We start from the raw sequence: 14137 nt of genomic DNA, 5'->3' as shown, positions 1-14137 counted from the left end.
TTTCCTTTTAGCCATTATTGTGGTTTTGATTTCCCTAATGACTAATGAGGTCCTGTACATTTGCATGTAAATATTAGTCATTTAGCTATGACCAAGCCCTTTGCTAATTCTCTGTTGTGTTGTCTTTTTCTTATTGATTTTTAAAAATTCTTCATATATTCTGGAAACAAGTCTTTGTTGGTTACATGTATTGCAAATATTTTCTCCCATTCTATAGCTTACTTTTTTTGATCTTTTGATGAACAGAGGTTCTTAATTTTATTCTTTTCACCTTTTTTTTAAACCAGAACTTTTCTTTTTCTTATTTTTCTATTATGGTTTACATTCAATATTATTTTGTATTAGCTTCAGGTGAACAGCATAGTGGTTAGAAAATCACATACTAGTCCTGCCCAGTGTGCTCAGTGGTTAGAGTGTTGGCCTGTGCACTGAAGGGTCATGGGTTCAATACCTGGTCAAGGGCACATGCCTGGGTTTAAGGTTCAGTCCTCAGGCTGGATTGGGGAACGTGGGGGAGGTAACCAATTGATGTGTCTCTCTCACATGGATCTCTCTCTCTCTCTCTCTCTCTCTCTCTCTCTCTCTCTCTCTCTCCCTTCCTCTATCCCTTCCACTCTCTCTAAAAGTCAATGGAAAAATTATCCTCAGGTGAGAATTAACAAAAAAGAAAATCATATACTTTACAAAATGTTCCTCCTGATATTTTATTTATTTTTATTTATTTTTTATTGTTTTTTTACGGAGAGGAAGGGAGAGGGATAGAGAGTTAGAAACATCAATGAGAGAGAAACATCGATCAGCTGCCTCCTGCACACCCCCCACTGGGGATGTGCCTGCAACCAAGGTACATGCCCTTGACTAGAATTGAACCTGGGACCCTTCAGTCCGCAGGCCGACACTCTATCCACTGAGCCAAACCGGTTAGGCCCTCCTGATATTTTCTTTAAAAAAAATTTATTGATTTTAGAGAGGGAGAGGGAAATAGAAACATCAATGATGAGAGAGAATCATTGATCAGCTGCCTCCTGCATGCCCCCCTACTGGGCAAGGAATCAAACCATGATCTCCTGGTTCATGGGTTGACGCTCAACCACTGAGCCACCCTGGCTGGACCCTCCTGATATTTTCAATACTCACTTGGTACCATACATAGTTATTACAATAATACTGATCATATGCTATACTTTACATCCCTGTGACTATTTTGTAACTACCAAAGTCCTTTCACTTTTTTCACCCAGTCTCCCGACACCCCTTCCCTCTGGCAACCATCAGTCTATTCTCTGTATCTATGTGTCTATTTTAATTTTGTTTGTTCATTTCTTTTGTTCTTTAGATTATACATGTAAGTGAAATCATATGGCATTTGTCTTTCTCTAACTGACTTATTTTACCTAGCGTAATACCCTCTAGGTCCATCCAAGCTGTCACAAATGGTAAAATCTCATTTTTTAAAAAAAAATTGTTTTAAATATATTTTATTGATTTTTTACAGAGAGGAAGAGAGAGGGATAGAGAGTTAGAAACATCGATGGGAGAGAAACATCGATCAGCTGCCTCCTGCACACCCCCTACTGGGGATGTGCCCGCAACCAAGGTACATGCCCTTGACCGGAATCGAACCTGGGACCCTTGAGTCTGCAGGCCGATGCTCTATCCACTGAGCCAAACCGGTTTCGGCTAAAATCTCATTTTTTATGGCAGAGTAATATTCCATTGTATATATGTACCACCACTTTTTTTTTTAAATCTGCTTGTCTATTTATGGGCCCTTGGGTTGCTTCCTTATCTTGGCTATTGTAAATAATGCTGCAGTGAACATAGGGATGCATATAGTCTTTCAAATTAGTGTTTTGGGTTTCTTCGGATATATAGCCAGAAGTGAAATCACTGGGTCATAAGGCAGCTCCATAGTAGCTGCACCAATCTGCATTCCCATCATCAGTGCACGAGGGTTCCCTTTTTTCCACATTCTCACCAGCATACTTGTTGTTTTTGTTGATTTATTGATGATAGAGACATTCTGACATGTGTGAGATGATATCTCATTGTGGTTTTAATTTGCATTTCTCTGATGATTATGATGTTGAGCATCTTTTCATTTATCTATTGGCCATCTGTATATCCTCTTTGTAGATGTGTCTATTCAGATAGAGGTTCCTAATTCTAATGTAGTCCAATTTATCAATTTTTTTTCTTTATGATCTGTTAAGAAATCTTTACCTACCTAAGGTCATGGAGATCAGGCCTTGCTCACGAGTGTGTGTGTGTGTGTGTGTGTGTGTGTGTGTGTGTGTGAGATGTGGTGTATCACCCTATAGAATAAGATGTTGCAGGGTGGAGAGGACACTGTGTCATCCTATAGGGAGCAGGCAGAGTGGGGTCAGGGAACTCATGAGATCACAGCCTCAGTGGGCTGTGTTCCCAGCTGTCAAGCGTGTAATCTGGAGTGAAAGAGAATCCCTTTGGTGGTAGATGTTCTACAGAGAATACTGCTGGGTCCTCTAAATCACCTCTGTGCCCTGCAGCCCCAGCTGACTGTCCTCTGACTCCGCTAAAACAGAAGAGAGAAAAAGAAAAAAGGAAATGGCACTTACGTGCTGAGCTCGTGGCACAGGGCAGGGATCCGAGCTCTCAGAGCCAGATGCCTGCCTTGGAGCTGTGTGTTTCTTTTTGTTACTAAATCTGATGCCTTTTCCTTTCTGCGTTCGACCACATTGCTTCATTTCCATTTGGGAAAAGGATGGTGAGATGGCTGGATTTGAGAGAGGTGCAAAACTATCATTCCGACTTACCCCCTCCCCCCCCCCCAGGCTAGTTGGAGCCCCCTCCCTGAGCTAGAGCCAACAGGAACTGCTTGTTCTTCTTGGAGAAGGAGGGGGGAGAGAAAAGAAGGAATGAGAGTTTGCTACTGCACTTTCTGAGGGCCTCTGAGGATCCGTCCCCCCCAGGAAACCACTTTTGTCCCCCCAGCCCCTTTGCTGCTGTCAGTCGCTCTCCAGACTAGAAAGCCCTGGTTTGTGCTGTGCCTGGGTGGGGCTTCGGGACAGTTAGGGCTCTGGCCCCCCGAAGGGGAGGGGGTGCTTAAGGAGTGAGCAAAGGGTCACAGCTTAGGCTGTACCATTTGCTTGTCACCTTGAGAAGTTCCACCTTGTCTAGCAAAACCTCCTTTCAGAGGCAGCCACCACAAAGGGCTCTTATGAGAGCAGCGGCCCCTGCCCCCACCTTCACTTCCACTCCCTTTGCCATTATTTTTCTTTTGGGGCAGAGCTGAGGGGCCTTCCTGCTATGACTTTGAGGGGCTGTACTTATTTTAAAAGCAATTTAGAATCTAGAGCCTCCCCATACCAGAGATTCATTTTCCTGATTTTCTGGTGCCACTGGAGGATATTCGAGGGGTTAAGTCAGCTTTCCTTCTCTGGAGGGCATTGTGTCTTTTCCCTCTTCAGCCTCTTGCGCTATTTGGAGATTTAAGGAAGAAGGTGAGAGCTAGCATCTAGTAGGACTCGACCTCAGAACAGGGACCAGCCTTCTTCTGGGGTGGGTGGGAGGGAGAGATGGGGGTCTCATTGGGTGATTCTAAAAGGCATCAGAGTGAATGGTTCAGTGTATGTGCTGGAGCTCAGCTTCCTGGGTCTCCCCCCTCCCCATTCTGCCACTTTTTAGCTGTGGGCTTGGCCAAGTTACTTAACCTCTCTGAGCCTTTGTTTTCTCATATACAAAATGAGAATGATTTTAGTGTCTAACTGATAGGGTTACTGTGGCGATCAATTGGGATAATGCATTAAATGCTTAGCCTAGTGCCTAGTACCTCAAACGCATTCCAAAATGTCAATCTTACCAATACCATCCAAGCGTTTCATTTGGACCTCTCTATGTTGTTTTTCTCCCCACCTTTCCTCTCTTCTGACTGTATAGTTCAGGGCGCTAAGTAGGTCTCGAGTGGAACTACAAAAACATAAATAATATAAGCAAAACTGGTCTTTAATCTCAAATTGTTTTGAACTCTGCACCTATCTTATCTCCATTGTATGTCCAGCACCATGAGAGAGAGAGTGAAGCAGCAAAGGTAACCCATTTTGGTAGGCGGCCACAAAGCAAGTGAACTAATGATTTGACTAGATTGCATACATGCATGCTTGAGTGTAGGTATATGTGCATTCATCCATCCTCCCACCTTGTTTTAAAAGTGTGGAGGGGTGACTAGACTATAATTAATTTGCAAGTTTCAAATACAAGATTAAGTTCAGGCCTGTTTTTCCTTAGCCGAGCCCAGCGTTGAGTGGGTGGTGCTCAGGAGTCAGAGGCGGATGGGAGAGCATGCAGAGGTCAGTGGAGGCAGGCGGAATGGTCAGGGTAGGCCTTGTGCGGCACAGACCCAAACAAAGCTAAACCAGACCAAACACAGGAGCAGTGTCAGCTGTCTCGTCGACTTCACATACGATCTTCAAGGGCAGCGTGCCTTGTATACTTAGGGTACTGTGTTCTCTCCCAAATCACCAAGGTTTGTGCTCAATGAACTGAGAGAACAGAGGGGTATTCTGTGAGGAATAAAACAGAGGGACCCCTCGGGGTTGGATCTTGCCTGAAACTCAGAAACAGCTCATCCACGTGAGATGCTGTGCAAATATTTGAAGTGAGAAGAAGGGAGAGGGAGATGTTTCTCTTTTAAAAATCTGAACATCACCACCATCTCTCTTTTTTTTTTTCATCCTATCAAAAACCATTTGGCTGTGCCCTGGCTGGTGTGGCTCAGTTGGTTGGAGCATTGTCCTGTGGCACTGAAAGGTTTTGGGTTCAATCCCCAGATCAATGTTTTCTCTCTCTCTCTCTCTTTTTTTTTTCTCTCTAAAATCAGTAAAACATATCCTCGAGTGAGGATTAATAAAAAGAAAAAAAAGAAAAAGAAATCATTTGGGTGTTCACTATTTGGATGACATACTAGTATCTGCAGGTCCTGTTTTTCTACTTTCAAAATAGTCTTTATTTAGTGTGTTACTTTAAAATGGAAATGCCAGCCCTGGCTGATTTTGCTCAGTGGTTTGAGTGTCTGCCCTTGGACCAAAGGGTCTCAGGTTTGATTCCTGGTCAAGGGCACATACCTTGGTTGCAGGTTACCTGGTAGATCCTCAGCCCAGACCATGGTCGGGGCACATGTGGGAGGCAACCAGTCAATGTGTCTCTCTCACATAGATGTTTCTCTCTCTCTCTCTCTCTCTCTCTCTCTCTCTCTCTCTCTCTCTCTCCCTCCCCTGCCCCCCGCCTTCCACTCTCTCTAAAGATCAATGGAAAAGTATCCTCATGTAAGGATTAACAAAAAAAAAAAAAGTAAAACCAGATCATTTCACTCTTTTGTTTATGAACTCTAATGGCTTCCCATCTTATAGGGGGAAAAAGGTGATAGATTTCATTATCTCACAATCTCTATATATAAAAGCCTAAGCGACCTGCCGGTAGCTATAATGTGCACTGACCACCAGGGGGCAGATGCTCAACGCAGGAGGGGAAACCACAGTCATGGAAACATGGAACAGACTGATGAATCTCAAAGGGAAGGGGTGAGGGGACAGGGTGGGAAGAGATTAACCAAAAATCTTATATGCATACTAGAGGCCCTATGCATGGAATCATGCACTGATGGGGTCCCTCGGCCTGGCCTGCAGGGATCGGGCCGACACTGGCTCTCCAACATCCCATGAGGGGTCCCGGATTGTGAGAGGGCTCAAATCCGTGCACTGGGCATCTAGTTTTAAATAAATACAGATACACATGGATACCTGCCATGCTCTGATATAGTGTGGCCATCTAATTTATTGTCCAAATTGGGACACTTACAAGAGAAAAAGGGAGCTCTGTTAACAAACAATAAGCATAAACTGGAATGGACCCAGGCAAACTGGGAGCCTGGTCACTTGACCCAGATATGTGGATTATACTCTCACTTCCACTTAGGTCTTTTTAAAATGTCACATGTACACCTGAAACTGGCACAAAATAAGGTTGAATGCAAACTATAGTTAAATAAATTTTTTAAAAATGTCACTTTCTCAGTGAGGCCTTCTTTGACCTCCATTTACGTAAAGTTGCAACACAATTCTGCCCCTATACCATTATGCTTGTGCAGATTTATTTTTCTCCATGGTGCTATCACCATCTTGATCTCCCCTCTCTAGAATGTACACTTCAAGAGGGGAGTTTTTTTTTTTAAATAAATCTTTATTGTTCAGTTTATTAGAGTTGTTCCTCTTTTTCCCCCCCCATAGCTCCCCTCCACCCAGTTCCCACCCCACCCCATGCCCTTTCCTCCCTCCCCCACTGTCCTCATCCATAGGTGTGTGATTTTTGTCCAGTCTCTTCCCACACCCCCACACCCCTTTCCCCCCGAGGATTGTCAGTCCACTCCCTTTCTATGCCCCTGATTCTATGATATTCACCAATTTATTCTGTTCATCAGATTTTTTATTCACTTGATTTTTAGATTCACTTGTTGATAGATATGTATTTTTTGTTCATAATTTTTATCTTTATCTTTTTCTACTTCTTCCTCTTCTTAAAGAATACCTTTCAGCATTTCATATAATACTGGTTTGACGTTGATGAACTCCCTTTAGCTTTTTCTTATCTGTGAAGCTCTTTATCTGACCTTCAATTCTGAATGATAGCTTTGCTGGGTAGAGTAATCTTGGCTGTAGGTTCTTGCTGTTCATCACTTTGAATATTTCTTGCCACTCCTGTCTGGCCTGCATAGTTTCTGTTGAGAAATCATTGACAATCGTATAGGTGCTCCCTTGTAGGTAACTAACTGTTTTTCTCTTGCTGCTTTTAATATTATCTCTTTGTCTTTTGCTCTTGGCATTTTAATTATGATGTGTCTTGGTGTGGTCCTCTTTGAATTCCTTTTGTTTGGGGTTCTCTGCACTTCCTGGACTTGTAGGTCTATTTCTTTCACCAGGTGGGGGAAGTTTTCTGTCATTATTTCTTCAAATAGGTTTTCAGTATCTTGCTCTCTCTCTTCTTCTGGCACCCCCATAATTCGGATGTTGGTACGCTAGAAGTTGTCCCAGAGGCTCCTTACACTATCTTCATATTTTTGGATTCTTTTTTCTTTTTGCTTTTCTGGTTGGGTGTTTTTTGCTTCTTTGTATTTCCAATCTTTGACTTGATTCTTGCGATCCTCTAGTCTGCTGTTGGATCTCTGTATATTATTTTTTATTTCAGTCAGTGTATGCTTCATTTCTAGTTGGTCCTTTTTCATATCCTCAAGGGTCTCACTAAATTTATTGGCGGTTTCTAGAAAATTCTTGAAAAACCTTATAACCGTGGTTTTGAACTCTATATCCTCTATTTCTTTCATTTGTGACCTGTTTCTTTGTCTCTGCATTTTGGCTGCTTCCCTGTGTTGATAGAGTGGCTTTGTGTGCTAGGTGTCCTATAGGGCCCAGTGGCTCAGCCTCCCCAGTTACCTGAGGTGCATCCTTTTGTGGGCTGTGTGCACAGTCTTGTTGAAGTTAAGCCTTGATTGTTGTTGGTATCACTGGGAGGAATTGACCTTCAGGCCAGTTGGCTGTGAGGATCAGCTGTGTCTACGATGGGAGAACTTCTGTGCTGGAGACACCCTTATGAGGCAAGACTTGCTTCAGTGGGGCTTTGGTGCCCACTGAGTCTGCCCCTGAGTGTGTCCCTTATGGATCTGAGGAGTTGTAATCTGGATTATCCCACTCTGACCACTGGGTACACTGGCTCTTGGATCTCCAAGGAGGTGCTAATTTAGCCTCTGCCTGAGGCCACCCAGCAGGAGCTACGGAGAGATCTGCAGATTCCTCTTCTTTGTTTGGGTTTTGGAGGTTCCCAGATGAGGCCCAGCTGTGAAGCAATGCAAGCTGCTGTGGGGCCTTGGGCCTTCTTTTGGATGTTCTGGGTCTCTCTGTCTCAGCTGCAGTTTGTTAGGTAATTTTAGATTTCAAAGAACCAGGCCATTCATATGCAAAAGCCTCTGTGCACAGCTTGGGTGGGGCGGGGTCTCAGGGTAGAGCAAACAGCAATGGCTTCCCGTCAGCCCTGCCCTAAGAGGCCCCCGGGTCTCAGTGTCCCTCGGTAATTGCTGCAAGCACCTCTGAGAGAAAGTCGCCCTCGAGTTCCACCCCATGCCAGACAGTCCAGTTTCTCCCCGTATGAGTCTGGGTCCCCAGAGTCTCGCCTGGAACTGGAGTTCAGAGCAGTCAGGAGCTTATGTCTCCCTCCCGATTGAAAAAGCCAGCCGCGTCCTCAGTTGCCAGCCCTTTCTGCTCTCACGCGCCTCTGTACCTCTGCACTTTACTTCTGCAGCTCCTCTGAGTCTCAGTGTGCTTTTCTCTTTCCTTCTAGTTGTAGAATTTCCACTCAGCCAGCCTTCCTGTGGTTCTGGATGATGTCCGTTTTGTCTTTTAGTTGTAGTTTTGAAGTGGTTGTGCGAGGCAGCAAGTTCAGGTGTTTACCTATGCCACCATCTTGGTTTCTCCCAGTTTTTTGTTTTTTTTTTAAGTTTCTGTTGTTCAGTATACTATATCCCCAGAATCTAAATCATCCTGAACACTGTAGGTGGTCAGTAAATATTTGGTGAATAAAGTATGAAAAGAGGTCACATAGATGTAGCGGAAAGACTAAAAAGGGGAACCTAGAGGAAGCTTCTGATTCCTCATCGTTGTATCAGTTTGGAGCCAAGGAAGCCGTGGCAGGCAGTTGTATTGTAGAGAAACAAAAGGAAATTCCCACAGGCACATCCTTACTTCAGAATGCAAAGTCCTTTGCAATCTGGTGGATATGAATTAGCCTCTTGGTCTCATTTCCCCTGAGATACATCTGTATAGCCTGTGTTTTCACACCTTTGTGCCTCAGAAACTTCTAGCACGTTCACAGTCTAACCTAGCAAGGCTGACCTTGATGTCCCCACCTCCGAAGCTTTCTGAGGACTCTCAGTCAAGATTCGTCCCCTTCTTCTCTGGTTCCCATTACCTGTTGTTTATAATTCTGTTATAGCATAACACTTGAAAAAAATGTATCTCCCTTCGAGGCAGGGACTCTGACTCACTCCTGTTCTGAGGAGGGGAGGACTGATGCGTCCATTTCCCCGCCCTCAGTCCTGCAGGGCTTGGCACATGGTGGAGTCTCACCTTTGCCGAGTAGCATTGATTCTGGTTAATCAGATGAACACATTATACAGTAGAACATGTTACACAATATTCTTCCCCTCCCCATCCTGGGCAGTGACCCGCTTTGTGGCTGGTACACCTTGCTCCTGGCTCAGTCATACTTAGAGCAGGGGCACTGCTATTTGCTTTTCTTAGTCCTGACTCCAGCATTCTCCCTTTGATCTCTGCCACCCGCCCCGGCTCGCCCCTGCCATTGTCCTGGGCAAGGAGCTTAAGTTTCTCCTTCCCAGACTCAGGCCTCTACACCTCTCTCCCGTAGCACATTCTGCAGACGCTGCCCAAGGAATCAGTGATGACAGGGAATGGCTAGAGAAAGATTAAGGTTATGGCTTTTCAGTTCCTGCGGCTTCCAGGGAGAGCCAGCTGTCTTTTTTTATGTGTTCACTTTTTTTCTCGTCACCAGAGGAAGCGTGTTCCTGGGCTGGATGGAATATATAAGCAGATGATCTGTGATGTGAGGGATTGAGGGTTGTGATCCTGGGAAAGGCTATATTTCCCTTTTTTAAAAAATATGTTTTATTTTATTTTATTATTGATTTAAGAGGGGAAGAGAGAGGGAGAGAGAGAGAGAGACATCAATGATAAGAGAGAATCGGCTGCCTCCTGCATGCCCCCTACTGGGGATCTAGCCCGCAACCCCGGGCATATGCCCTGACCAGGAATTAAATCATGACCTCTGGTTCACAGGTCAACACTTAACCACTGAGCCATGCCAGCGGGCTACATTTCCCTTTTAATGAAAATTCTGCTATTCAGAGAAGTAAGTAGAGTAGTCATTATATTTATGGGCCCTGAAGTCAGACTGTTTGGATTCTAACTCTGTCCCGTCACTTAATAGCTGTGGCTTCCTTGGGGAAATGGGACATACTATTGCCGACCATGTTCATTTATGCACACATAGTTATTGCTCCCCTACTATGGGCCAGGTTGTTCTAGGTGCCAAGGAAATAGCAGTGAATAAGACAAAATGGTCTAGAACAGTGTCTAGCACATAGCAAATATCAGCAAACGGACAAATATTCATTTCCTAGTCCTTTGGCAGCAACGGTAGCACCAGATCTCTCTGAGAAGGGGAAGGATAGAGGGAGGGCTAACATATAGGTTCTAGATTTGGACTCAGGTCCAGGACGGCGCCGGCATTAGTGGCCTCTCAGCCCTGGCACTTCACTCTGAGACTAAATACATGAGCTGGCTACAGACCACCCGGGAAAATGGATGAGTCTGTTTAGTTCCATAGAAAGGGCAGGAGGAGATGACCCTGGCTGCCGGATTCTACCTAGGCCATTTGTACAAACAGTACAGTGCCAGCCAAGCTGTGTATGGATGACGCAGAGAGGCCACATCTCTTGAGCAAAATGAAGGGAGATCCTAGAGACATGAGGTAGAAGGGAGGGCTCTCTGGCTGTGGAGTAGAGGACCTTCTGGGGGAGGAAGTGGCTTGGGGATTGGAGAGCTGAACCTGGAAGGAGAGTCAGGTGAGGTGGAGGTGTGTGGCTTGATAGTTGGCCTTCCCTGCTTCAGTTCTTTCCTCTGATAATGATGCAGAAGACAGCTGTTTTACTCCTAGTGTAATGACTGGCTGGAGTAAAGTTTGCACTCATGGCTTCTGATTCATTGTCTGTGGCTTTCGGTGAAAGTCCAAGACTGGTATAATCTTTCTGGTGGGAATCGGGTTAGAGTAGAAATGTATGTTACATTTCCTGGGATCAGCAAGTTCTTCAGCTGCCACCATAAGACAACTGTATAGTCTTGACTATGGTTCACAATTACTTCACTGCTTCTCCTGCGAACTCTTCCATCTTTCTCCCACAGTGCATTTTCAGAAACGAATGCCCTTATAGCCCAGAGAAAGTGCCCTTGACAAGAGATATGGGCCAATCCAGGATTCTTGGGTTGGTTCCCATATGAGCTGCTGGCATGGCTTCCTTGGAGACCTGCTAACTTGGCTGGGAACCATAACAATTTGCATGCATAGGGATAGATGAAGTAGTTCTGGGCCATTTCCAAGTTGCTTAAGTGCAGCCAGGTTTGGGAACACCGGATACCATACTCTTTCATCTCGTTTTTATTGCACTTTCTTCAGTCTTCAGCATTATTTCACTTCAGTTCAGACTATATGAAAGTCAAACTAGGCAAAGCATTTTGCTGTGAATATAAATCCATAGTTCATTCTTTATTGAAGGAAACAAATATAATGTGATTTTAACAATGTTTCTCAACTTTTTTTTCATTATCACCTCCCTAAGGAACCTTTTAAGACATTTTCCCCTAATCACGCCCCTCAGGAAATCTTAAATATCAAAAGGATACCAAAATTCTGTTTATGTTTATACATATCTGTGCTTTATACTTTAAAGAGTAAGATTGTTTTCACCCCTCAAGAACCAATTTTCACCCCCTTGGGGGCAATATCTGTCATGTGAGTTCATGGGTTATGACAAAGCACAGTGGGATTACAGTAGGAATATAATATGTCGTTTTAGCCTCCAAAGCTTTATAAACTGTATTTCTCCCATCGCCTCTGATGGAACATCATGACTCCATAATTTTTTCTTGTCCCTCAGTCTGCCATTCCCCTAATGCTCTCACTTCCCTATCCTGGATCCCATCTCTCATCATTTTTCTCTCTAGTATGGAGGTTTAGGAGTGAACTTAATTAAAATAGTAATCTGTGCAGCTCAGGGATAATTTAGAGACAGCGATTTCCTAAAGCAGTCCTCTAAAGATCATCCCTTTAGAAGAAAGAGCCTAGAGACTTATGGGGTATTAATGGGAAAATGTAATAGATCTAAATATTGAAGGAAAGAAAGATATACATTTGGAAATTGCCTTTCAGAGAAGAAGATTACCCAAGAGTCCTATGTATTGGTCCCATCAGGCTTGGATATGGGTGCCCTCAGATATGGATCTGACTTGTTTATGTAAATTCTTTTGGGGTTGATGCCAGTGGAATATCAAGTCCCCTTTCTCTAGATACAGTGTAATCAATGACAGCATCTCCTCTCCGCTATAGAAACTACCAGAGGCATGCAGTGTTGGTGATGGGAGACCCTTTGTCACGAATCTACAAAATCTGTATATGGCAGTCACCAGACAAGAGGTCCAAGTGAGACAGAAGCATCAGGATGCTGGTGAGTAGCTCCAGAGGAACTTGGTCTCCTGGGGTTAAAGTTAGGGTCTAGGTTTGTACAGTCTAGGTCTGTGGTAGCTACTGGTGACTAAGTTTAGATTAATAAAACTTAAATAAAATGAAAATGTTATTTCCTCACTTGCTCCAGCCACATTTCAAGTGCTCAGCAGCCGCTAGAGGCTACAAGTTGGACAGCGGAGATACAGACCATTTCTATCACTGCAGAAAGTTCTATTGAACTGATCTAGGTGCTTAGGAGAATTAGTAAGAGAACCAGGAGAAAGATGAATCTCCATGCCTGAGACTGATAGGAAATGTGTAGAACAGTTGGCTATTTTGAGTCAAGGAAGCTCTTTTTCTATCTGGTGAAAGTGGGCCTGGGGACTCTTCAGAGTAGAAACAGGGCTTTTGGAAAGTCAGCTGGAAGTTGCATGTGTGGCTACTTCTGTCTGTTTATATATTAACTAGAGGCCAGGTGCATGAAATTCATGCACGGGGAGGGGGTCCCTCAGCCTGGCCTGCACCCTCTCGCAATTCAGAACCCCTTGGGGAATGTCTGACTGCCAGTTTAGGCCCAATCCCGTGGGGATCCCTGCAAAATCGGGCCTAAACTGGCAGTTGGACATCCCTTCCGCAAACTGGGACTGCTGGCTCCTAACTGCTCGCCTGCCTGCCTACCTGCCTGATCGCCCCTAACCACTCACCCTGCCTGTCTCATCTCCCCTAACCACTTGCCTGTCTGCCTGATCACCCCTAACCCCTCTGCCTGCTTGCCTGATCGCCCCTAACCACCTCTGCCTGCCTGCCTGATCGCCCCTAACTGCTCTCCTGCCTGCCTGCCTGACTGCCCCTAACCACTCTGCCTGCCTGCCTGATTGCCTCTAACCACTCGCCTGCCTGCCTGATCATCCCTAACTGCTTGCCTGACTGCCTGCCTCATCACCCCTAACCACCTCTGCCTGTCTGCCTGATCACCCCTAACTGCCTCTGCCTTGGCTCCTGCTGCTGTGGCTTCGTCTGGAAGGACAGGATGTCCGGAATGATGTCCGGGAGGTTGATTGGCTGTCTGGTCTAATTAGCATATTACCCTTTTATTATTATAGATACCAACCCTGGCCTTTGTCAAAATGCCTGGTAAATTCTGATATCTTCCTTTATCTTTCTGAGTTTAGGAGCTCCTCAGACCTCAAGTAGTGCCTCTGCACAAGGAACTGATAACCAACTTCTGAACCAGCCAGAAGAGCCAGTTTCCTCAGCACCATCTCTCCCAGTGCCTGACAGAGAGCCCACAGTGAGTCCTGAGCAGCTTCCTGGATGGCGTTCTAAGCATTGGAGAAGTCCATAGCCTCTAAGTCTGTGGTCCCTAGAATTGCCACCTAGTTGATGCTGCTTTAATAATATTGGGGGATATTTGTCACCAGGCTTCCAAACTGTGGCTTTCTGGATGGACCTTGACTTCTTTACTATCTTAGCCACTTCCAGTGATGGTCTGTGCGGTTATTCCCTGGAGGAGAAGGGATATATGCACCTCCTGCATATGGTCTTTTAAAAATATATATATATATTTTTTTATTGATTTCAGAGAGGAAACATCAATGATGAGAGAGAATCATTGATCGGCTGCCTCCTGCATGCCCCATACTGGGGATTGAGCCCATAACCCAGGCGTGTGCCCTGACTGGGAATCGAACCGTGACCTCCTGGTTCATAGGTCGACCCTCAACCACTGAGCCTCGCTGGCTGGGCATCCTGCCTAGGGTCTTTTATCACATAGACTCCAAAACACTGTGTCAACCACCAAGAAGGCCTCATCCTAACC

General features: G+C 44.9%; 1 protein-coding gene across 6 annotated transcripts in view; it reads left to right on the top strand.

Annotated features, from left to right (window-relative positions):
- NHEJ1 (non-homologous end joining factor 1) overlaps window positions 1–14137 on the top strand; it is an 83404-nt gene that overhangs the window by 65986 nt on the left and 3281 nt on the right. For all 6 annotated transcript variants that reach the window (XM_079782560.1, XM_079782559.1, XM_079782562.1 and 3 more), the window contains 2 exons: window positions 12202–12319; window positions 13491–13609. In XM_079782560.1, coding sequence (XP_079638686.1) covers window positions 12202–12319; window positions 13491–13609 — 237 coding nt within the window. The remainder of the gene's footprint in view (window positions 1–12201; window positions 12320–13490; window positions 13610–14137) is intronic.

Source organism: Cnephaeus nilssonii, assembly GCF_951640355.1.
Source record: "Cnephaeus nilssonii genome assembly, chromosome: 10".
NCBI classification, from domain to species: domain Eukaryota; kingdom Metazoa; phylum Chordata; class Mammalia; order Chiroptera; family Vespertilionidae; genus Cnephaeus; species Cnephaeus nilssonii.
The sequence above is the reverse complement of the archived record's forward strand: the minus strand, read 5'-3'. Positions and strand labels throughout refer to the sequence as shown.